Source organism: Gallus gallus, chromosome 5 (assembly GCF_016699485.2).
Source record: "Gallus gallus isolate bGalGal1 chromosome 5, bGalGal1.mat.broiler.GRCg7b, whole genome shotgun sequence".
NCBI lineage: Eukaryota > Metazoa > Chordata > Aves > Galliformes > Phasianidae > Gallus > Gallus gallus.
In genome coordinates, this window is record NC_052536.1 from 27,320,363 (window position 1) to 27,344,010 (window position 23,648).

The 23,648-nt window shown below is 41.2% G+C and overlaps 1 protein-coding gene across 5 annotated transcripts in view; it reads right to left on the reverse strand.

Annotated features, from left to right (window-relative positions):
- The window catches only part of SMOC1 (SPARC related modular calcium binding 1), a 121,299-nt gene that overhangs the window by 89,599 nt on the left and 8,052 nt on the right, over positions 1–23,648 (reverse strand). Inside the window, exon 1 of one of the 5 annotated variants that reach the window (XM_040702036.1) lies at positions 926–946. The exons of the other annotated variants lie outside the window; for them this stretch is intronic. Within the exon in view, the coding sequence (XP_040557970.1) occupies positions 926–931 (6 nt within the window). The 5' untranslated portion in view covers positions 932–946. Of the gene's footprint in view, positions 1–925; positions 947–23,648 lie in introns of those variants that run through there. 5 annotated transcript variants of the gene reach the window in all.

A 23,648-nucleotide genomic window follows, 5' to 3' on the forward strand; every position in this document is an offset into this window, starting at 1 on the left:
GGATGCACATTAACTGCAAGCATGTCTGATTACAACCAAGTTTTTTGAAGCATTCTTAAACGAGTGATCTACATGAAGTAAAAGCAATCCAAGTTTCCATCAGTAGCTACTAACAACTTCTCTTCCAACCCAGAAGTCCTTAAAATTTGCCTGTATCACCTGATATCAAGTCATTCAAATCCTTCTCTTAAGCAGTCTCATACTAACTAAAAGTAGTTTTGCCTCTTCTTCTTCACTGTTATTGCTATACAAACAGGGCACCTATTCTAAACTGAGCTTCCCAATCACCTGATAAGCTCTCTAAATATCCCAAATTGGCAAAACAAGAAAAATAGCTGCTATCCAGTCTTTACCACTGCTAGTGACTAGCCATATGTATTACACATTATTATTGTAAACAAGACAGATGTATATAGAGAACTACAATTCCTGAAAGCACTCTACTCTGCTAGCAGATCATTACATGAGAAGTGAGGCTTAACCAGTTTTACAGGCACAGCTTGATAGCCATATCTTTAGAGTTGAGCACAAATGCAAATACAATTATACAAGGGTACTGTAAGAAGTACAGTTTCGTTCTTGTAGATTTTCCAGGATTGAAAATGCCACCCATTAAAACTCCATAGCCCTACAAGTTTCAGTCCTTCTTAAGTCAGTTCTCCTATAACACTGAAAGAGGCATTCAAATTGAAGTTGGCATCCAGCCTTCATTATAGTTGTTGTTACTGCTGCCAACAGCAGAATCAAGAAGCAGATATTAGAAATAGCTGAGCTCATTAGTTCAAAACCCAGCGAGGGCTGGCTGCCCATCAGTAGAGGTACACTAACTGAATGCCAGGTCCGGCATTCCATCGCACGGGAGGGATATTGAAAAAGTAGGTACTGTGAACATTAAAGATCTTACTTTTGTTGTCTACATGCTTACCTTCATGTTATCCAAAGGCTATGATGAACCAGACTCAGTGGAAGGTGGCTGTATCAAGTGGTTCACCACATTCCATTTGACTTCATACTCACAATCATCAACACTTCAGAATCAATGCTTCTAAAGCTCTATTACTACTTTTGCCTGGGAAAATAACCGTATTGACATGTCTCCTTCCACAGAAGGTCTACTTATGCATCTGGGTTCTCACCCCAACAGTTACACAGAGTAATAAAGGAGGCTGCCCTTATTTACTCCAGTTCTCCTCTAAAATATCAAAACCAGTGAAACTGAAGAAAAGAAAGAGGAAATTCACCTTCTTAATTACAGAATATCATGTTTTCTTACTAAATACAGAGCAGCTCATTTTGTCAACGCTATGAAAGTAATATTTTTCTCACATTTACAACTAGCCTTGTTCCAGATCTCTCAAAGAGATTTTCTCCTAGTATTTTAGAGGCTGTCTCATTCCCTGACCTTCAGCCTATGGATTAAGAGACAGCAGTAAAGACACATTCTCAGCAAAAGTACTAACTGTTCAGTGAATAGCTATGAGGTCCTTTCTGCTCTTCCTACGAAGCACTGCAGTAGTTACATCCACAGTCCAATGGCATAGGCAACTATTTGGCTTTCAGATTGTAGATGTATGAGCTGCAGACAGGTGCTTTCAGAGACTCAGCTTTACAAATCAAATGATAGCATTTAAGTACATACCATTTAGCAATATTACTCTTGCTTTAGCAGATCAGCGTAGAGTCCTCAGAATAGCCCTCAAGTAGGATGCTTTCATCATTGTAAGGCTCCTGCCTTTCACCTTTTAACACTTACTGCTTCAAGTGCCAAATCTATCTCAGTGAATTCTACACTGACATAAACAGATGCATTCATCTAAGGCAGGGTTTAAATTCACAATAAAATAGTCCTGTTTACCAAGAAAAGAAATTTGCCAGCCAGGAATTTAAAGCAAGAGGGAAAGAATCAGGAAAGGATGTATGAAACAGAACTGAAACTCCTGTAAAAATTCAGAAAAAAAATAAACTCTTTCCCCCAACTCCCTAAGGGAAAGAGTCATTGTTTTGTTTCTTCATTCTGCAGCTCTGTTTGCATTGTATTTTACAGTGTTTACAATATTTCTCATCTTTGCTCCTACATTTAAACCAAATGCTTACTTCAGTTGTGTAGGGGGCAACCACCAGCAGAGTTTAGCCCTCTGCTCTGTATGAATAGTGGTGGACAGTGCTTCCTTGGACTGTCACTCAAAGCTTCTTGGCACAGCGCAGGCAGTAGCAGGGAAGCTTTCCCCATTGCTGAGGTCTTTCTGGACCACAAAAGGAAGAACTTGCTGTGAGTGGAAGGCTCAGAGCACAAATTTCAATTCTTCCAGTATAAAGATTTAATTATTTGTTCTCACCTCAAAAAAGTTACTTAATACAACCATCTAAATATACAATAAACTTTCCATAACAGAACAAGATGTACTAGCTGCTTCAGGAGTTGAAAAAGCTACGAGACAGTTCTAAGATAAAACACTTATGCAAGGCAAAAAACAAAGGATCCTCATTAGCTTTAGTTCCATCATCTGCTGTCAGCAACAGACAACATTCAGAAATGTGTTAGTGTACACAATGAGTAAATTATTTTATTTTTTTTTAATTCCTGCAGACAGGATTCCTTTACAGTTACACATCTCTCTCGTCAGAGTTGCAGCAGTAACTCAGACGCTGATCAGAAACTTGAAGAAATTAAAAACAAATCAAACATTAGTATAGCTATTGTACTGCCGCTTACTGCACACCAGGCAATGCCATTTCAAACTGGCAAATCGCTAGCATGCAAGGTTTTCTATCCTATTTAAGTATAGAGTTTATATACCTTTTGAAAGCTTGGGAGCAAGATGCTGCATTTTATCACTTTTACCGTCCAGTGACCAGATGGGATTCACCCAAGAGTGCTGAGGAAGCTGGCAGAGATGATTGCCAAGCCACTTTCTACCATCTATCCAGGTTTCTGCTGAACTGGGGAGGTCCCAGAGGATCGCAGGCTTGCCAACATAACTCCCTTCTACAAGGAGGGTTGTATGGAGGATCCAGGGAACTACAGGCCTGTCAGCCTGACCTTGGGACCAGGAAAGGTTATGAAGCAGATCACCTTGAGGGAAATCAGATGGCATGCACAGGACAACCAAAGGATCGGGCCCAGCCAACATGGGTTCACGAAAGTTAGGCCCTAATTGACCAAGCGAATCTCCTTCTATGATCAAGTTACCTGCCTGGTGGAGGCGGTAAAGACTGTTGATGTAGCCTACCTAGACTTCAGCAAAGCCTTTGACACTATCCCCCACAATTTTCTCCAGGAGAAGCTTGCAGCCCAAGGCTTAGACAGGTACACTCTTTGCTAGGTAAAAAAAAACTGGCTGGATAAGCTGGACCCAGTGAGTGGTGGTGAATGGAATTAAATCCAGCTGGCAACTGGTCACGAGTGGTATTCCCCAGGGGTCAGTAACGGGGCCTGTCCTGTTTAATATCTTTACTGATGATCTGGATGGCAGAATTGAGTGCACCCTCGGTAAGTTTGCAGTGTGGGAATAGGAAGGTGGTAGGTGAACAGAAGTACTAGATGATCTTGGAGGTCTTTTCCAACCTTGGTGATTCTATGATACTGAGCTACCAAGCAGTGTTTCTATTTCATTAGCTTGACACTCTGTTCATCGGTTAAGAACATTTCCAGTACTGAAGTGACAAATGTGGTTTGTAAAATGTTCCAAACAGCAGCCCTCTCAAAGAGATCTACAAGAGTCATCACTAACCTGAGAGCGTTGCTGCTCTAAGACTCCTGAGTTTTTAATTTATGGAAGAGAAAGCAAAGACAGAGGTGTCTTTGAAAGTAGAAGCATTTACAGGTGTCTTTATGCTGCACCAGGTCATCGGTATGAGCTTCCCCAGTAAGATATAACATTCCTTTTCCATCACATTGCATCCCTTTCCCTCACCCTGCTATGTTACACATATACTCAACCCCCACACCCAAGCAGAACAACATTAGAGAGTAACTGATCTTCATACAGGCTGTTCACTCTCTCAGTTTGACAGCTTTTTCACATTTTGTACTATGGGATTGTTTATTTTAGTATCTGTTTGCTTTCAGCTTGGAGGAAAGGTTGATTGCAGAGACACTGAACTATTTTTCACACTTAGGTGAGGAGCTGCAGAATGCTCATGAAGATTCCTCTTTGCTAGTGACAGACTTAATTTCCTTGCTTTCTGCAGAACTAAGTTTTAAAGCATTCCAAGTTGACCCTTAAATACAAGGGCTGTACTAAGATCCTCACAGTCAAAAGCTGTCCAGGCTAGTGGTGTACCTTCAAACAAGAGGTCTTCCATCCAGGGCTGTCAGCTTCTCATAGAAGTAGCCACCTCTAGTCCAAATTTACACAGAACTCCCAAGGTTAACTTTCCTCCCATCAATTGCACTCACTGGGGTTCTGGAAGTGTTCAACTAACTTTGTGCTAACGATTTGTATTTGTGTCTCCAATGAAAGCTAAAAAACAAACAAACAAACTCACACACACACAAAAACCCACTACTAATGTACATATCGGTCTATTTCTGCTGCCTGCCTCCCTTAAGGGAGCAGGGCATCAGTCTTAATATAAGCAAATATGAAACCTTTGCACAATAAATCCTTGACACACATAATTGGCAAGATTGCTGCACTCTCTCATCTTCCTTTTCAGGGAATGTTATTGAGAAAGCTGTGGCAAAACAGCTGTGGCTTTATCTGGATTCCTCAGATTTTCTGGATCTCTTTCAGTCTGGTCTAAGACCTGGCCTCAGTACAAACACATACTCAGGCTCACTGGTCAGACTTCTCAAAGTGGACAAAGACCAAAGTTACATTTTTAGTTGACAGACTTAAAGCAGCATGTGACACCAGCTTCTGCATACACTTTTTTGTGACTTCTTTGAACTATGAAGAGTAATTAGTGCTCCTGTCACCACCACACCTGGAAAAGTACTGAGAGTTTCCTCCACATAGGGGGGGAACAGATTTCTTTCTTCACACCTCCTAGAACATATGAAGCTGGTGGGTCTGATCTCACCTGAAGGAGTTTGCTTTTCTGATCCCAAAAATTAAGAGATTAAGGGTCACTCTTCTCATTTGGAGAGTATGCCCCACCTTCCCAACAGCCTGGACCGCACCCTATATAAAGATGAGCCCAGAAAGAACAAAGTGGCACCAGTATGAACATTTAAAACAAGCAGGACTAGCTTTGCCCCTGAATATCATAAAAGAAGGGCAGGCTACTTACTGCTCAAGTGGTACTGGGCTGCTTGAGAGTATAGCAGGCAAACTAGTACATTGGCAGGGAACAAGGGAGATGAAGCATCTCTCATCTTTTCTCCTATCTGCCTGCAGCCACCCATCTAGCAACTACAGGATGAGTTCCTTCTCATCTAAACAAGATGACACTAGAAAATCATGGCCCCTCACTGCCAACTGGTGGGAGTTCAGGGGGGGAGGAAGGTGAAAAACAGACAAAAGCTACATATTCTCCTCTCCCCTCCCCTTAGCTCAGCAACCTTTCCAGGATGAATTGTAAGACAGCAGCTGCCTTCACAAACATGTTGAGTCACATATACTTCTTACAAGCTTTTTGGTCCATATCAGGAGGCAAGAGATAATTGGAGTGAGAAATCGAGTTTTGAAATGAATCCAGCAAGATTTAGCCATACAAACAGGAAGGAAAGAATTAGCAAAACTCACTTTTATATTGCTTGATAGGACTACAGGCAAGTTCTAGATCAGTTTAGTTCAACCGAGACCTGATAGCGAATGTCTGTTTTAAGAAATTGGACTGATAGTCACATACAGATTGGTTTTTAGTGCACAAGAAATAATTGCATACTTGGCCTAGCCATAAGATTTTACTGATCCTTGAAAACTGAAACATGGCTAGCAGTATAGACACTAGCATGACTGGAACAGCCCGCTTACTAACGTCTATCCTGACTTTGACTCCTGTGAGTCACACATTTCTCTACTCAAGTCTTGTATCCAGATCCTCCCAGCTTCTCACTCTTGGCCATTGCTCCTCCTCAGTTTCATCCTTCCGTCCTACACATTTAAATCAGCTTTCTTCCAGTACCTTCTCGGGAAATGCTGAAATTTTTGAGAAAACATTAAAGCAGAGAAGAGCCATGTCTGCTCCTCCCCTCAAAGTATGTCAGCTCTTGTGCACAGAATGACCAATCCCATAACTGCCTTTGAAAGATTTTTCATTAGCAATTATACTAACATCTTAGAGATAGCAATACTGTTACCAGCTCATGCACCAAACATTTTCTTACCAGGTTTAATTGCATGCCAAACTGCTGGTTCATTCCCATCCCTCCTTATTGTTCCAGCTTCTCCTCTCTGATTCAGAACTTAAGCAGCTTCCTAGATCTTCCCTCTCATCCCAGTGCCACTTACAAACCCATACTACTTCATTAGCCAGTTTTTCAATCAGAATGCAAGTAGGAAGAGGAAATTATTATCCAGACTCTCAAAAGCTGTAATTGTACTCAGTAATCCATCTCTATCACTTGACACTACTTCAATCCCAATCTTCTTTTACCAGTTACAATTCAATTACTTGAGCTATATATTCCAACCAGCATATTTTTTGTTTGCTTGTTTTCACAAGACTCTGAATCTAGGCTACAGAGAAGTAAGTCAGAAGTAAGCCAGTCCAATGCTGCCCTGTTTTTGAACCATCACACTGGAAGAAAAATTGTAGGCCCAGAAAACAGATTTGATTTTCATTACATTTCAGTGACAGGACAAGGTCTGAGTAGCTTTGTCTCCTATCCCTAACAAGCCTCTGGGTATCACCTAGTTGTTGGCCACTTGACAGGGTAGCAGCAGCTCATTTCATGCAAAGATTTCTTTGCATGCACCACAAAATACAGTTACATTTGAGTATCAAGACAGTGACAAGAAAGTATTAGCACTGCCTGAAAAACAAAAAAATGCAAGCAAATTATCCTTAAGAAAATACAAAATGTCTGAAAACAACAGCAAGTTGTCCTGTAGAGAATTCATTTGTGGATTGAGCTACTTTTCTTGCGTACCCAGAACCTGCTAAGAGTACAGGTATGTTACAGCTCACACAGGACTAGGACTTCTTGCAGTTTCCAAGCCTGGCTGTGAAGTCTCTGCCAAGGAGCTTCCTTCTTCCCTCTCCCCCCACCACTGGAATTTCCTCATTTCTCAACGGAGCCCAACACAAACTCCTTAGAAAAGTTTGCAGGGTAATTTAGTCATCATTAATCCCTAGGTAAAAGGGAGGGAAAGTTTCAATAGGTAAAGCCAGAGCCAGATTTTGAACACCTGTGAGCAAGGTTTAAGGGAGGGAAGGTCTAAAGTTTGCACGCAAAGAGGCTGACAGAAATATTTGGCTCCAGCACACAGATTCATATAGCTTGCTTATTTCATCATTCTCCATGTCTGTGCCCAGAATTTGGTTTTGTCAGAATATGAAGACTGTCTCAGAGCAGAGATCTTCAGCAGAGCTCTGTTCACTTAAAGTGCTCTAAATCAGGTGAATCCCAGGTTTGCAAGCAACAGGTAGTCTTCTACACAGAAACTTTTAAGAGAAAACCTTAAAGCAAGACCTGAGTATATCATTAACCACAGAAAGAAGTTTCTTCAGACCTACCCAAAACATAAGTATGAGTCCCTAAAAATCTGTTTCTGAATGAATTCCTAAAGATCAGTAAACAAAGCTGAAGAGATGCTTAGCAATGCAACTAGTCACCCTGAATCACAGGTTATCAAGCACTAATGACAATGGCCCTGAACATTTTTTACTCAAATTTGTCCTCTCAACTGAGGAGCTCTGAATGCGTGCAATGCTTCAGATGGCTAAATATTTTAAAAACAAAAAAATATTCAGCTTGAAGTGACACCAGCCCAAGAAACAGAAATAGTAGCCCTGCAGAAACTCAGTATAAGCAGCATGAATTTAGGGAGATGACAATCTGTTTGAAAGACATTGTACTAACGTGGGCTTCAAATGATAATTTACTTATGGGGCCAAAACATTCTGCAAAATTAGGGCAGTCTGATGTCAGTATTTCTATCCAGAAAGGAGCTCTTATCAAATACTTACGGCAAATCAAAGCAACGGCAATGTTGTTCCTCCTCCAGAACAGCACCCTACAGAAATAAAGTTCTAAAAGACCGCTATTTAAGCTCAAAAATCAGAAGGCTGCTTGTTATAGGAAGATACAAAGTCAGCAGTTAGTCTTCGCAGCATTTTACAGTTGGCCCATATTGTCCAAGAGGTAGTAATTCGCCCAGATTGATCAGGTGCATAGTAGGTACATAGCAATAACAAACAGAACGCACACCAAGAAGTGTTAATAGTTAACCCTGTTTTCCCCTCCATCTTTTTTCTACTTAGGCAGAAGTGTATTTTAACAGGATAAGCAGCTTAAGATAAACATTGCTTTCAGATAAAGTTCTTCCCACGCAGTACTAAACAGCTTGGGCACAAAGGTACCATTACTGGTTTGGGGTGGCTCTACTGCTGCTGTCGGTTCCATGGGACAGCTTCACAACTAGATGATCTGCACTGAACTGCTCACCTCCATCTCAGCCGTTGTTAGCCAGTGCACCCCAACAAAAGAGGGTCAACATGCATAGCAACAGCTATCCAAGGCAGTTGTACCAAGATGAATGAATGCAGGCAATGCATGGATAGGGGCCTACCTAACAGCTACACTTTGGTCTTCCTGTGACTTCTAATCAGCATCTTCTCCCCAGGTATCTCACTCCATTTCCCGTTTATAATTATTCCCCCAGCACAACTGTATTTTCTGATAAAATTTGCAACTCTCAGGCTTACACCAGGTCTCCTCCTGCCCATGAGCACAAAGAGAGATCAGCAGTACTACAGCACTGAACATTGCTCTTCCCACTCACGCAGCCTAGTTTCACCAAGTGGAATACAGGATGCATAAACACAAGCAATCTGTCACAGCACAAGTACTCTACGTATTTGCACTGCAGAAGTATCACAAAAGGCCTGTTTAAATTCACCTAACAAACAATTTATCATGGGTTCCAACAATATATCTTCTTTGATAGCTTCTACTGAGCTGCACATTTGCATTACCTTTAAGCTAAGTCCATGTGCACAAAGGATAACATTTACCCACAGAGAAAATGCTTTCAATTTTTGTAGAGTCAGGTATTAGAGAACAAAACCAGCAGTCAGGAAACCATAGATATTTGCACAGGAAACAATCCTGTTAAGAAGTTGCATAGCAGCAAGGAAATCTAACAAGGGGCTTAGTCTGAGGCTAAGAGGACTTACTATTATGGTCGCTATTAGAACTGTCCACCAAGCTCTAGACTTTCTGTGCCACACACTGAGCTGTTTGCACCAGGTTTGAGCGCTGGATGAATGTGTGTCCTAGCCTGAGAAAACTGTGATTCTCAAGTCCACCAACCTCTTCAGCTTGCCAAACTTATGTTCACTTTCTTAGGCAACATGAATCTGCCTTTCTTGAGAAGGATATGTTTTTTAGTCTTGTTGAAAATATAACAAGAACACCAGAGAAACCCTGCAGCTTCTGACCATCTTCAGCTGCTTTACAGTGATAAATGGCAGTAGCTTAGTATTCTAGCCTCAGAAGCTAGGTGTCTACAAGGAGTTTCGACTCTGCATACCACCCTGTTGCACCTGAGCATTTTAGGAAGAAGTATCATACCTGCAAAGAAAACTTGCCATGAAAACCAAGTATTGGGAAAAATACTGACAGATATTTAAAGGACAGCACACAGAGTGGCAAAGGAAAGCATATAACATCCAGTGAAAGCCTAGTACAAAACTCACAGGGTATTTAACTGTTAATGTCTTTCCTAAGACTGCATGAATTTTCCTAATAATGCCCATCAAAAAGGCTGTTTTAATTACTCTCATCTCTAGCCAACTCCAAATATAGTTTAACAGGAATGATCTCTATCTAGTTGAGTCTTTCAGTCTGAGTATCTTGTCCATGACCTTCTCTAAGATTTACTTCCTTGCACTTCACAATAAAGAGAAAATAATGCCAAAAATAAGTGTTTTTCCTTCTGAGATATTTTACAAGCAGAGAGGAGAGCACATCTAATGCCGAGGCAGCTCATAGATAGTATCACACTTCTACCTCTTACCTCTCCTCCCCAAGTTCCATAAGAATTGTTATATGGCAAGCGCGTTCTTCTGCAACAATACAGCAGTGTGGATTCTCTTTCAGACACTTACTGGCTAGGACTACACAGCCCAGAATAACTGAGGATTACAGAAAGCAGCAAGAGACAATTGCCATCTCAAGCATTCCTTTTGTCATGACCCTTCGGCCAGCAGTTTTCAGCACTGGCTGCATTCTGCAGGAAACTGGACAATCTTTTGATGCTTTGCACTGTGGCCCCAGATGCAGAAGAATAGTATTAAGGAAATGGGCAACTTCTACTGACATATTAGCAGCCTGTTCCTTGAGCAATCACCACAGTAGAGTACATTCACATTCTTAAATTTAAGAGAGGGCATATCAGCTTATTCCAAGTTTTACTGAACTGGGGGGTTGATATCAAAAAAGTTTCTTTGCTGTTCCCAACACAGTGTAGAAACCCCAAATATTCTCTACTGCTGCCTGGACTTTAAGGCAAGGATTCTCCTGGGTGATGTGCAATGCTTGGGCAATATAATTTGGGATCCTATTTAAAAACAAGGAAGGCCAGGATCTCATCAAATGCAACAGGATACATACTTGGCTGCCTCTTATGAAATAAAGACTTATTAAAAATATCAGCTTAAAACATCACCTGTTCTCTTGGCCCAGTCTGAAAACGTCCCTCATTAACTGGAAATTGCAGCAGTCATTGCCAAACAGCTGTTTAATGGGGATATATCATAAGTGTGCTGTGAAGCTTCAGAGGTTTTCCACTTCTAAGACTTCTTTTATCTGTGGATGACAGCATATTTACTAAGAAAAAGGCTGCACCACACCCCTGTAAAAAGGCATTATCCCACTTTCGGTGAAACTTCAGAGATGGCAACTCAGTCAAGAACACAAAAGAAGCCAGTAGAAAAGAAAGCCAGCACAAGCTGCCACCATTCTCCAAGCACTTGATGCATGGAAAGCTACTGTCCCCCAGCTTCTAGTCACATTCATACTACTCGCCAAAAGCACAGCCAACACATGGGTATAATAATGCTTCAGTGTAGCAAGAGGCAGCATTTAGTTAACTTGTGTCTCAGAACTCTTACCTCTTAGGAATTACAGCTGTGAAGGAAGTACTGGCTTCACTTACAAGCAGTGTTTTTAACTATAGTGATACGCTTGCTAAGTCCACATAATATGGGGGAGGAAGGCGATGAACAACACTGGAGAGCAGTGAATGAAGCGGCGATACTATTTCAACCCAACCAGTGCAGTGAATGCCATTCAAGAGGGAAGTGTTAAGCAATGACCTATCGCTGCTTTTACACTGCTTCAGCAAGTACTACGCGGAGGACAAGATATTACACTAAACATCGCCAGAGATCTTTCATCAGTCAAGGAAAGACTAAGAAGAAATGCACAAAAGGTGGCAGAAAAGCTAGGGCTCAGTGAATACACAGCATTCTTACCACAGTCTTGTCAACTTGTTTGGACTTTTAGAAAAGTTGCACGCATACTAACCTTAAGCTGCAAGTCAAGGGGAATGTGGGACTCAGACCCATCCAGTTGTAACAAACAGTTTCTTATAAAACAAACAAACAAAAAAGTTATAACTTTATTAGTAGCTTGCCATAAGACATTAACTTCCAGTAGGAAGGGGGCAACTTATTCTTTTTTAGCTCTCAAAGGCCTGCTTCCCCTCCAGCAGCTGGTACAGTCTCCTCAAAGGAAAGGGGTCAAAACAGAGTAGAAATTCAACACTAACCTGATGCTCCAAGTTTGACAGAGAGACTTAGATAGTCCATATAACACTCTAGAGCTTTCCATCACATTTGACATGTTTACCCATTGTTTGAAAGACTTGAAAATCCTCTTATGTTACCTGATCACATCCTGTGGCAAGTTGAAGATACTTGACATTCCTCCCCCTCCATTTCCCCACTTTTGGGGCAAGTTAAGTGTAAACATGGCCCCAGCTCAACTACAGCAGTGCCAAGTACCATTTGGGAACTCAGAGGAGTACCTTGTACCCTCAGAAGGTAGCACAGCACAGGACTTCTAGGCACGGTCCCTCTCCATCACCCTAAGAGCCTGCAAGATCTGAAGCCTTGGGACAGGCAATGAAGAAGTTTATTTTCAGTATTATTCCAATACTGGCATTCCTCTCAGATGAAAATCTAGAAATGCAGAGCAGTGCCTCTGTAAAAGAAAAAAGGTCACCCGCCTACCTAACTAGGAGCTGGAAAAGCATAAGGCACTACAAAATAAGGAATGGGCTAGACATGGAAAAACACAGAGATCCCCTTTCAAACTCAATTTAAGTGCAGACAAGAAAGGAACTAGGAAAAGCAACCAGTGTGACAAGGAATTCTCAGTAAGATTCACAACTTGGCACATTATTCCTCAAAGATCCCAGCACAATTCCTATTCCTGCCCTGCAAATTTGGTGGACAACATACAAGTTGTTGACAATGAATTTTACTATGTTTATACTGCTAACATTATTTGCTTTCATGGAGAACTCTGCTCAACTTCTGATAAGCTCAGAGTGAAAAAAATATCAGATCTAAGGTGTGCAACCCTTGTGGGTCACCAACAGCAATAGACTTTGATAGATCCATCCAAACCAGCTGGCTCAAAGCAACTACAGAAGTTGCATGGCAGCTTTAGCAACTATTTTGCCATCTCAGTATTGTTCCTTTGTATCCAGCATGGGAGTATCCAAGGTCAATATCAAACAGGTTCACAGGATAAACTTAGCAACACAGCTGCAATCAAGCATAGTAAAAATGATAAAATCAGAAGTTGAAGAGTCCGATTCAATGCTTTATCACCAGAGTTCAGACTTATTAAAACAACAGTTGAGAGCCTCAAAGGATTTCCTCACCTGCCAAATCAGTTCTATTTCTAGACATGTGCAGAAGTCTCATGTCTCTTTAGCTTTGCACATTTCTTATTTAAACAGTTCCAAATTATAGAAGACAAAGTAGTTGTTTAGAACTGCTGAACTCCTCAGACATCTAGCTGTGTCTGTGCAGAAGCATTACACAGGAAAGTAACTTCAGGTGTTTTACACTTAGCACATACAAAATGGCAGTAGGCACAAAAGGGAGAAGAGACACCATCTTCAGTTTGTTCAGAAGCTTTGTTCTGTTCCTACTGAAATAAATTAACCACTGGACTCTGAGAAAGACAGGATCAGACAAGTATTTTGGCAGCCATATATCCATTGTAGTAGTGTAGGATGAGGTATCCTTAAAATATTTTTGCCAAGCCTCCCGTTTACCTCTGAGTTTGAGAGAACCATTGAAGAGTTACTCAAGATCCTAAGCCTAGTGATATGAAATCCTTCAGTTCTTGGGATAAGACCTTAACATGCTGGGGGAAAAGTTCTTCAAAGAACACAATAAAGAGATTGCATTTTAGGCTCGTTTTGGCCACACTGAATCTATTTGGGAGTTTTCCAGCTTAAAACACAACCTCAGTAACATATTGGAACAGAGATTCTCCAGTCCACAAGCATACTTGGATGAGAATAAGTCTTCAAAAGCTAGATGCATAACCCAATCATTGCTCATTCACATACAATTTACTGACTACCACTTCCACTGCTTTTATTAGCTGTTTCCAAATGTAATTGCTCAATTTCCAGTTCAAAGTACTTTATATTATGCACACAAGAAAGCCATCTTTGAGACACCTTATCAGTATGCTGCACACCAATGCACACACCTTCAAATGGCACAAGTGGCCTATTAATTATATCATTGGTCAGGCAGACTATTCAAGTGGAATTAAAGCATCTAATTAACTTCCCCCAACAACATACTGAATGAAAGTTGAACTACTATAGTGTTATTAGAAGCCACAGTAAATTTAAAGATCAGATTTAAAAGCAAGAGTCTTGCAAGCAGTTTTGATCTTGAAAGCTCCTTGAGGCATATTTCAGTTTTAATCCTTGGTAGCAAGTGAGTTCAGGCATTCAATTATGCCAAACACCTTTTTGCCTCCTATGCCACACAAACATTGAACTCATCAGGTTTTACTCCTTGAAAGTAAAAGGACAAGCACGATAGCATGCAAGCATCAGCATTCAAAGCTGAGCTGTTTCTTTAGGGGACTAAACTATCTCTTAAGACCTCACATCATTACTCAATTTGCCAATACGGACAACCAAAAGCTCTAACAGTCTACCATTGCTCTTGCACTCTAGATAAAACAGTATGCATATCCTCAAACCATCAGATTTTGTTTCATGCTGCTGAGGCAGTTCTGTACTACGCAATTCTGAATGTCTGTCTTTGCTAACTCCCCATTTGAGAATTTGATTCTTTTCTTAAAGCTCTGGCTCTTATAGAATGGAACTCTGAACCTCTTCTGCAGCGAGTTTCCCAGAGAAGATTTATCCTAAGCCTAAAAGAGCAAAAGTATCTTCAGATCTCACTTATGGAATGCTGGGCATTCTGCAATATTTAAATAATTCACGTTTGGAAGTATTTCCTGGATGTTTCCCATTGTTTCTTTCCTCAGAGCTACAGCACAGTTGTGTCACCAGTATGCACGCCTTCACTCACCTCTTCCAGCTGCATGAGACACAGGTGGTTGGTGCTGTTGATAACCAGACAGCCATTCCTTGCATAGTTAAAACCACTAGAGGGCATTGATATTTGCTCTGAAAATAGGATTCATTGTGAGAGAGAGGCCTTGCCCTACACTTTCAAGGGAAGTCAGAGAGTTTGGTACTGCCTTTCTCTACCCAAAGTCCTTATCTACCACTGCACAGATGCCTTAATGAAAGACTTCAGCCTTTAGTTCACATCAGCAATTTCAAAGAAGGACAGAAACCACGTCAAACCGTATCTTCCCGTTCCAGCACACCACTGTATAAACTGTCCAAGTCTGCTCTTTCAGGTTTTTTTTATTATTATTTGGAAGGCAGGTGGGATTTCTGAGCATTCTCTGCCCCATCTGCAGACAGCAACGCTATCTTCCCTTCTAGACTATGTTCAACATTGCTAAATGTTCCAGACCTACTTTCCTCATTTCCATCAAGTGTCCTGTTCACAGTTGCAGCGTGAATGCTTTAACATACTGTGTTTACGTACAACCATGACAGATTTTCACTTTCTCATGCTGCAAACCTAAATGAGAGCTGAAGGCCAACTGACACTCCTGAATTCAAATATAACAGGCAAGAGATGAAGGCAGAAAGCCCTGTGCTAAGCTCAATCTGCTCACTGTTCTATTTCAAACAACTACTTACTTATTTGACAAAGGAGAATAAAAAGCGGCCGACAAGAACCTTGCACAGGTTGATCATGGAACTTGAAAGTAAAGAGAATGTACATGTCAAAAGCCCAAATTGACTTGCGTGCCCTAGCTAGGTTAGATCTAATCCATCATACACAACCAAGGACTCTGTTTTCTTCCCCTATTCAGACAGAGGCTCTTGTTGGGATACACATGGGGCCAAACCCATCCATCAAAACATCTGTAAAATTTGGTTTCCAGTGCACTACAGACAACTCTGCCAGGGTCTGAGAAATCACATCCCCAACGTGCTACACCAGTTTAAAGTGAGAGTAAAACACGATAAAGTATGTTAATTTAGAGCATCTCTTGATAGTCCTCTCAGCTCCAGAGCATTGCCTAGACTTCATGAAGAACTCAAGGGCTCATTTTCTACAGTTGCTTCCAAAGGTGGGCATCCTTACTCAGTTCAGCAACACTTGTAAACATGTCAGATCTAATCCCCCCAACTATACCAGGTGCAAAAGGAAAGCTGCCCAACAAGTGGCAGGACAAAATTATTTATAATGCCAAGGCTGGGATATACAAGGTACATCAGATCTCTTTCAGATACCTACAGCTTTCCCTTTTAGCAGATAAGTTGTGGTAATTCCAGTATTCAGTTATATCTACATTATGAAAGCTCTTTCAGTACAGCAAAGTGCTCCTGTGTTAAATGAAAAGAGATTTGCCTTCAGTTAACATCAGCACAGACGCCCTTAACTACTCTCACAATGAGCTAGTCTCCCACATTTCACATTAGCAAATAAGTGATCTACTCTGAGACATAGACCATATACAATGGGGAGTTAATCCCACCTACCCAGCAAATTTCTATGCAGATCCTTCAAGCCTATCCAGTATATACAGGTTGCCCAGAGAAGCTGTGGATATTCCATCCTTGGAAGTGTTCAAGGCCAGGTTGGATGGGGCCCTGGGAAGCCTGACCTCGTGGCTGGCAACCTTGCCTACAGCAGGGGGTTGGAACTGAATGATCTTTAAGGTCCCCTCCAACCTAAGCCATTCTGTGGTATGATTCTATTGTATGATTCCCAACACCTCCAATCCAGGGGAAGTCAAGCAGTTCTGTTGTTGGTGTCGATTAGAGTTAATAAACCAATCTTGGGCAGCAAGTAAGAAGATGGGCTTCTAAAGCAGGAGATATACCTACTGCCAGTATGAGTTCTCAGTATCCAAAAAATAAGTTGCAAGGAGCAGATTATTTTTTTAATTGCTGTGCCTTTAGAAGCAGTTTCGAAAGCTAGCCTTACTCAATTCATTAGTGGGTCGCATGAACGAAACAACTCAAGTACTTCCACATGCTTCAATTGCCTGATAACTAGAAGTGCTGAGTCAGGAGCAGAAAAGGCCTACTTTGTGTCATCCATGCCCACAGCCAGCACAAGCTGGCTATCAGGAACTACTGTATAAGGGGGGCTCCTATCACCTAAAAGCCATTCAACTTTGAAGATAAGTCAATGACTCCACCAAGAGGCTAGAGCTGTCCAGACTGCCTCCACTAGCTGTCCTTCACTAACAGTTGACTGCCAAGGCAGGTGACTAAATCCAGCTCCAGGCACGTGACTAGCAGGCAAAACTTCAGTGCCAGCCCTGCCACAGAAGCACGTGTTCTGCCTGGAGCCCAGCTCACAGCATGCCAGAGAAACCAGTTCAACCCATAGAATGGAACCAGAGAATGTGCTCGGACATGAGCTTGGCAACCTAAACCAGCAGTATGGATTCAGAATAAATGATTGCTTGTAATAGACTGAAAACAGGCAGCCATTATAGCTCAAAGTACCCAGCTCAGCTTGTTGCCAGTTGTCCTCAATGGCCAACAATCTTAACGCAAGCTGTAACAGAACATTATTTTTCATAATTGTTTTATTTTTCACTCAAAACTTGTAGTTTCCACTGATTCCTGCCAACAGGCAGCCAGCAACGCAAAACGGGAAGTAAAATTTTATTGCTGCTTTAAAGTGTAAGGTCAGTAAGTGCTTGTGAATTACTGCAGTGGCATACCCTTCGTTAGGCTTTAGGAGATGATTTGATGAAGGCCTAAACCTTCAGATTAAGATGACAGAGAAGTCAGCAGGTTCTAGAAACTTTTAAATGTTTGTTTCTATTCTGTTTGGAGTCTGCTTCTGACTGGAATTACAGACATCTTGCTGTCTCAGAAAGACAGAATCTAAAAACAACAGAAATGTTTTACTCCCAAGTAACTTAGAAGTGTCAAGGTAAGTCCAGTGTTGGTTTCTGGCATACAGGATATTTAACCAAATAACCCAAGTATTCGGGCAGAAGCTATGCTCTAAATATCAAATCTGTTCGATTATTTCAGATTCCTTCCCACCATGGAGCACCAGCAGTATTGCTTGTCAAGTTTCAGCACCTGCAACTTGAGCTTTTGAGATAAAATTAGACTAGTGTTAATTTATGAGTTTTATCATGATCCTCTGCCTCACTGAATATCAGTGACATAACTAGCTAGGCTTTCTGCTGGTAAGGGCCAAACATGCCTAGGGAAGGGAAAGCATAGGGCCACATCCAAGGATGCATAACACCAGAATTTACATAGAGTCTCTTTCAAGCTGCCCAAGTTATAACACTATAATCTGGCACTTTCTTTTCAGAATTATTCAGTACCAAGACCAGTAATAGCACTCCTTCCTCACTACCATGTGCTCTCTTCCTCTTTTAAAATAAGAGAATAAGAAGTCAATGCTGTGATTTGACTCAGTGATTTAACTGTAACAGGTTACATGATGTTCCATCTTTATCACAGCCCCTGATCTTTTTCATCTTTTTTCTCCCCCAGCCAGGTTGAGGGAGGGTGAGAGAAGCAGCTGGGTGGGCAACTGGCCAAGGTCAACCCACTCCCAGCAAGGAGGAAAGCAGAAACCTTTCCACATTGCAGATTCTAGGCACCATCCTCACACTTCAGTTAAGAACAGCCCATACCATTTGGTCCTGCTGATAGCTTAATACCACCTTGCTTCTTGTTAGATGCGACCGAAACGTAAGTGACACAAGAAACACAGGGATAGTTTGAAACCCACCTAAGAAGTTGACATAAATGAATAATCCAGTAAATCAAACAAGAGAGAGAATGAGGAAATTAAATGAATCAAATTATTAGTTACATTTAAGTTTAATCTTGCCATAGTGACTGACACCAAGTCACTGGTTCTGAGCTTTGCCTTATTTTCAAGGGAACTGTTGACATTTTGAAGTGGTAAAGAAGCATCTGCCTTCTGTTTTCTAGCCTAACAGCTTGTATTTCAATTACCACAGTGAATTCCAAGCTTCATCTAAGACAGACACTCATCAATTACTTATGCAGCACACTAACAACTGCTTCTTTAGAAGCCTGTAATGTTTGTTGAATCACTGCCATTTGAGTTTTAAAAGTGGAAAGCCTTTCTAATCTTCCTCAACTTCTACCAAGACCTCTTCCAAAGGGAGAACACTCACAAGGTAGCTTCCTGCAGTGCTTACTATCTGAAAGAAGTGGATTCAAACCGCTGAGCAGCCTCTGCATAAACCACGAGATTTAAGATGTTTCCCTATAAGAGATTCCCAAGGGCCAGCTGTACATTTTAGCCACAATGAACTGAGAACAAGATCACAATGATTATCATCAACTTCCACCCCAGGAAAAACAAATACAGGCATGTCCCTCCCAGAAGCAGTTGGAAGCTTCCTGATACTTCAGGGATCTGGAGCTCCAAGCCAAGGGAACAAGAATAACAAAAAGCCAAACAGCAGCTAGACAAAGCTTTCAAAGAGTTGGTACTCTAACCCAGCAACTCCTTTGTCAGCAAAAATATGGGCAGAGCTGGGTCATGAAGAAGAAAGTACTCCCTACTCTGAGAAAAATCCATCCTAAAACCCTGTCTCCTGGCTATTTTAAGAGGTTTCCTTTGTTAAGAACCATTGAATCCTGTATGCAGCTTAGTACAGGGCATTAACTGAGCAAGCTGCCGTATCAGCATTTTTAAGTGCTGTCTTCAGTTAGTATCTCACTGTTGAATCCAGTGGTGACTTCATTCAGATGCTTTCTGTAAACAGTGCCTACCACTGGTGTCAATCACTTCACAACAAAACCAATGCCGAGTGAGACTTCTATCTTCACATCAGCACCTGCTAGTGGCTTTTGTTTCACTAGCCAGTTCCACTACAGCAATTTTAGATAAGAATGGTTCTAACCATCTGAACACTGGCATGAGATTTAACAAGATTCAGTCTTCTCACTTGATCCTAATTTTTTGCCTTAGGAAATACATGGATATGCATGAACAGTAGTTTGCCATCTACTAAGAGCTGAAGCAGTTGGCTTAGTTTGTTTGTGGTAATCCCTAGGCTTGCTTTCTAGTAAATACTAACCAAAGAGTCAAGCCAAAGATAACGCCCTACTTTGTCCTCTTAATCTGAGGTGACTTCATCATGTCTAACATCTGCCTTCTGGCACTTCCTGAATAAGTGCTTGTATTCCCCTGGCTTCATAGAAGTGGAAGACAAGGAAACAGAAGTGAAAGTCCTCTTTAGTTTTTGCTCTGACATGCTGCAATTTACCACTGCACTGAAAAGCTGGTTACTTCTCCACAACTGAGAAATGTTTATCAAAGCTGAGCAAATGGAAAGAAAGCACACCAGGTGGAAAATAAATGTGCAGTTCTGCCTAGTGTGCTTCCCCCAGTGATTTCCAAAGGAAACAGTGAGTGAAACCTCACCTTTGACAACATCTCCAGGTACAGTTCAGCAAGAACCACAAAGTTGAGAACTGTCTTCACACAGTCCTTGCCATGCCTGAACTGAGGCACACAATGAACATCTTGGAGAGCGTGGAGTAGTATGACAAGAGTATGGATGAGAAGAAAGCTAGTCAGAAGGCTTACACTGACACTTGCAATGAGCAAGTTTAACTTACAAGTAGTTACGGTTAAGTCTCCTCACTTCAAGTCAAATGTGGACTTTTTCTGAACCTGAAAAGCAACAATGAGGTAAGATTGCATAGAGCACTTGAAAAGGTATCAAGTCTTGTAAGAAGGCCAGTTACCCTGATACAGTTCCTACTTTTTCTTTAGTATATGGAGAAAGATATGCCTTTAAAACTCACGTTCTCGCTCTGTAGCAAAGAACTGCTGATAACTAAGGTAGAATTTCTATTCCAGACAATCATTCATTCAACAGCATAAGCATTTGTGGTTTTTAAATTTTCAAGCAAAATCAAATCCTTCTAAGTTGCATGGGATTTTCCTACTGAACTCTTCCCCATCTGCTCTGAGGCTCCTGGGGGGAAGTCCCTGCGTTATGTGAAGCAATTGTGGAAGCTTTTTACTTTTAGTTTGTTTTCATGCCAGCACAACTTGGAGCCTTTTAGGTAAATTCTTAAGAGTTCCAGCAGGAAACTTACGAAAAAATTAGTTTATTTCTGACACCAACTATTCAAGCTAGATCAGCATCTCTAATCTTCCAACTCAAAATGTACTTCTTATACAACTGAGTCAATTCCAGAGATATGAAGGGCAGGTTTTAAAAACATACATGCAGACCTACTCCAAGTCAAGAGTAGCAATTCCCACTCAGTTCCAAATTCAGCATAAATAAATAAATAAATGCAATCAACAGATTTTTTTAAAACTTGCCGAGTTTTTCTGAATTTCTGAATTTAATTCTACAGACAAAACTCAGCTTGAAAGCTGAAACTGATTTTTCCTAATTGCTTTCATGCCAAAACAACAGGATAGCTTCATCTTCCTAGGAAAAGAGCTAACAACTACACTGTAGCTGTACAAACTGATGTGTTACAGACCAGATGAGTTACAGGGCTTTGTCCTACAGTTGCCTTACATCTAGAAATCAGCAAACCGTTCACTGCAGCATGCTTGATGAGCAGCAGCTAGCTTCAGTTCCAGTAATACTGCCAAAATGCTTCAGGTACTATCTTGGTAAAGAAATGTTCAACTTTCTTCTGTTCCCATTCCAGCTAGTTTGGAACTCCTTCAGCTATCTATAGTTAGCAATAAAAATCCTGAAATTGAGACAGTACTCAGTTCTCAGTGAGACAAAGACAAGAACAGCAGCAGCAGCCAGGTTTGCACATCCACTGTTTCCTACTCCCCATCCTGTTTACCCTCAAGAGGCACATACACTATTGATATCATGCACAAAACATTTAACTTAATTGACACTATCAGACTCCTTAAAAATAATCCAGATTTTTTGGGTGTACATAACTGATAGATTATAGGTTAATACAAGAATCCTCCTACAATTAGGTTTCAACAACTCTAAAAGTTTTAAGAAAGGGACAGTCCAAGTCTAGCAAGATAGTTTTCCCTGACAGCATATTTGTTACCTCAAGACAAAGGAAAGGACAAAACCTAGCAGCTGTGGAAAATCTAAGTCTTCAGATGCCATAGCCAGCAACATTCAAACAACTCTGGATGAACCAATCTGCTTCAAAGTAAAAATGTACTCACTGCAAAGAGAATGCTTAGTTCTTTGGAAGTCCCTGAAGATGAGCATCTGAAACAAACTTGGGCTGGTGTGCTTCCCCATACTTTTGGGTAATAACTTTACCTATCATTGATACGCCAACCCCAGCAATGTAGGTTTATGACCACTTTGTAAATGCCTGAATAAACTGCTGCTACTATCCCTTCCACAGTTCAAGCTTAAATTACAAAGAGCAAAGTAAATGCAAGAGACAGAGCGTCCTGCCTCAAAGCAGCAGACCATCACTGAAGACTGCAGGGGACAGCTTTAACTTTCAAACCTACACTCGAGGATATGGCTTCTGGTCTTAAAAATATTAGCTGTACTTGTGCAATAGTAGAGATGGGAAGACACCTCACAGATAGTACCAAGGCAGTGTGACGCTGGCAGCCGCCTTGATAAATTCCTCCAATGTTTACACCTTAATCACAGAAAGGATGAGCCCCTTGTTAGGTAGCCCAGGCACTTATTCCACCACTAGATTTTAAATGTTCAGATTGGCAGTATCCACTTTGTCACCACTTCAGATTTCACTAATAAAACTGCAGGATAGCATCTCTAGAATAACGTTAGGCTATTAGGTACAAGAGCCAGGGGCACCACGCTCAGTTATGAAATAAAGCCATGGACTTGTACACACATGCACTGCATTTATGATATCCTATCTCACGGCAACAGCTTTCAGAAGTTAAAGCACTAACAGGACAGTTTTCTGCATATGACAACTTTCAAGCACATTTCAGATGCACTGCATCTAAACGAGATGACAGCAAAAGCACGGAGAACCCAACTGGCTACAACTTATTACAGCAGGAGCAAGAAATGGCGGCAATGCTGCAATATTATCTTACACCAGATCCCTAGATCTAGAATTTCATAGCAAAACAAAACACACCAAAAAAACCCCACACTGACTGTGTTCCCCTTGCATACCAGTCTTTATGTACTTAGATGTATTTTACTTCCTCTGAAACATGCACACATTAAATCTGCCTTTCCTTTACAAGTTCAGAGCAGATTATCCTCCTAGTATTCTAGACACAGATTTTAGAAAGCTACTTTTGCACATAGTTTATCCACTTCTGCAATACCTGCCCACTCACTGTTAAGAACAGAGCAATAAGAAAAATGCAAAACACCAGATAAGAGCTAATAAGAGTTACCGCCATTCTGGATGGTAACTAGACCCAAATCAGAAGTAGCTACTTGGCTCAGACAGAAACCCCTTTACCTGGCCAATATCCACAAACCCCAACTCATTTAATACCCTCCACGTGGAAATCACGCCTAGGAGCTTCTGGCTTTTTAGTTCTCAGTTTTTACCTCATTCCACCAAGTATTTGTTTAAGCCTAAGTGTAGACTACATGTAAATCAGCTTCAAAGAAATGGGAAATGGTTTGATGTACAAACTAGAGTAGGCTCTTTAATCTTCATGCTACACAAGGGAGCCTGGGCTGCAACAGAAGATTATCATCCTATCTGCCTGTGACAAGAAACCGGTACACAGGGAAACAAGATCTAAAGATAGTGTACATCTGAACACCTTTTCTAGGCATATACCCCTGTTGTACATTAAAGGATATCACTGCCTTTACCAGGTGTTCTCACTTGAGCATGCTTCCTTATCTACTTGATCCTTACTTCACTCCCCCTCCACACAAGACATAGCCACACCACACTTCCGCAGCTTAAGAAACAGACATGAACCCACTCAGTTTCATAGTTGCTGTAAAACGC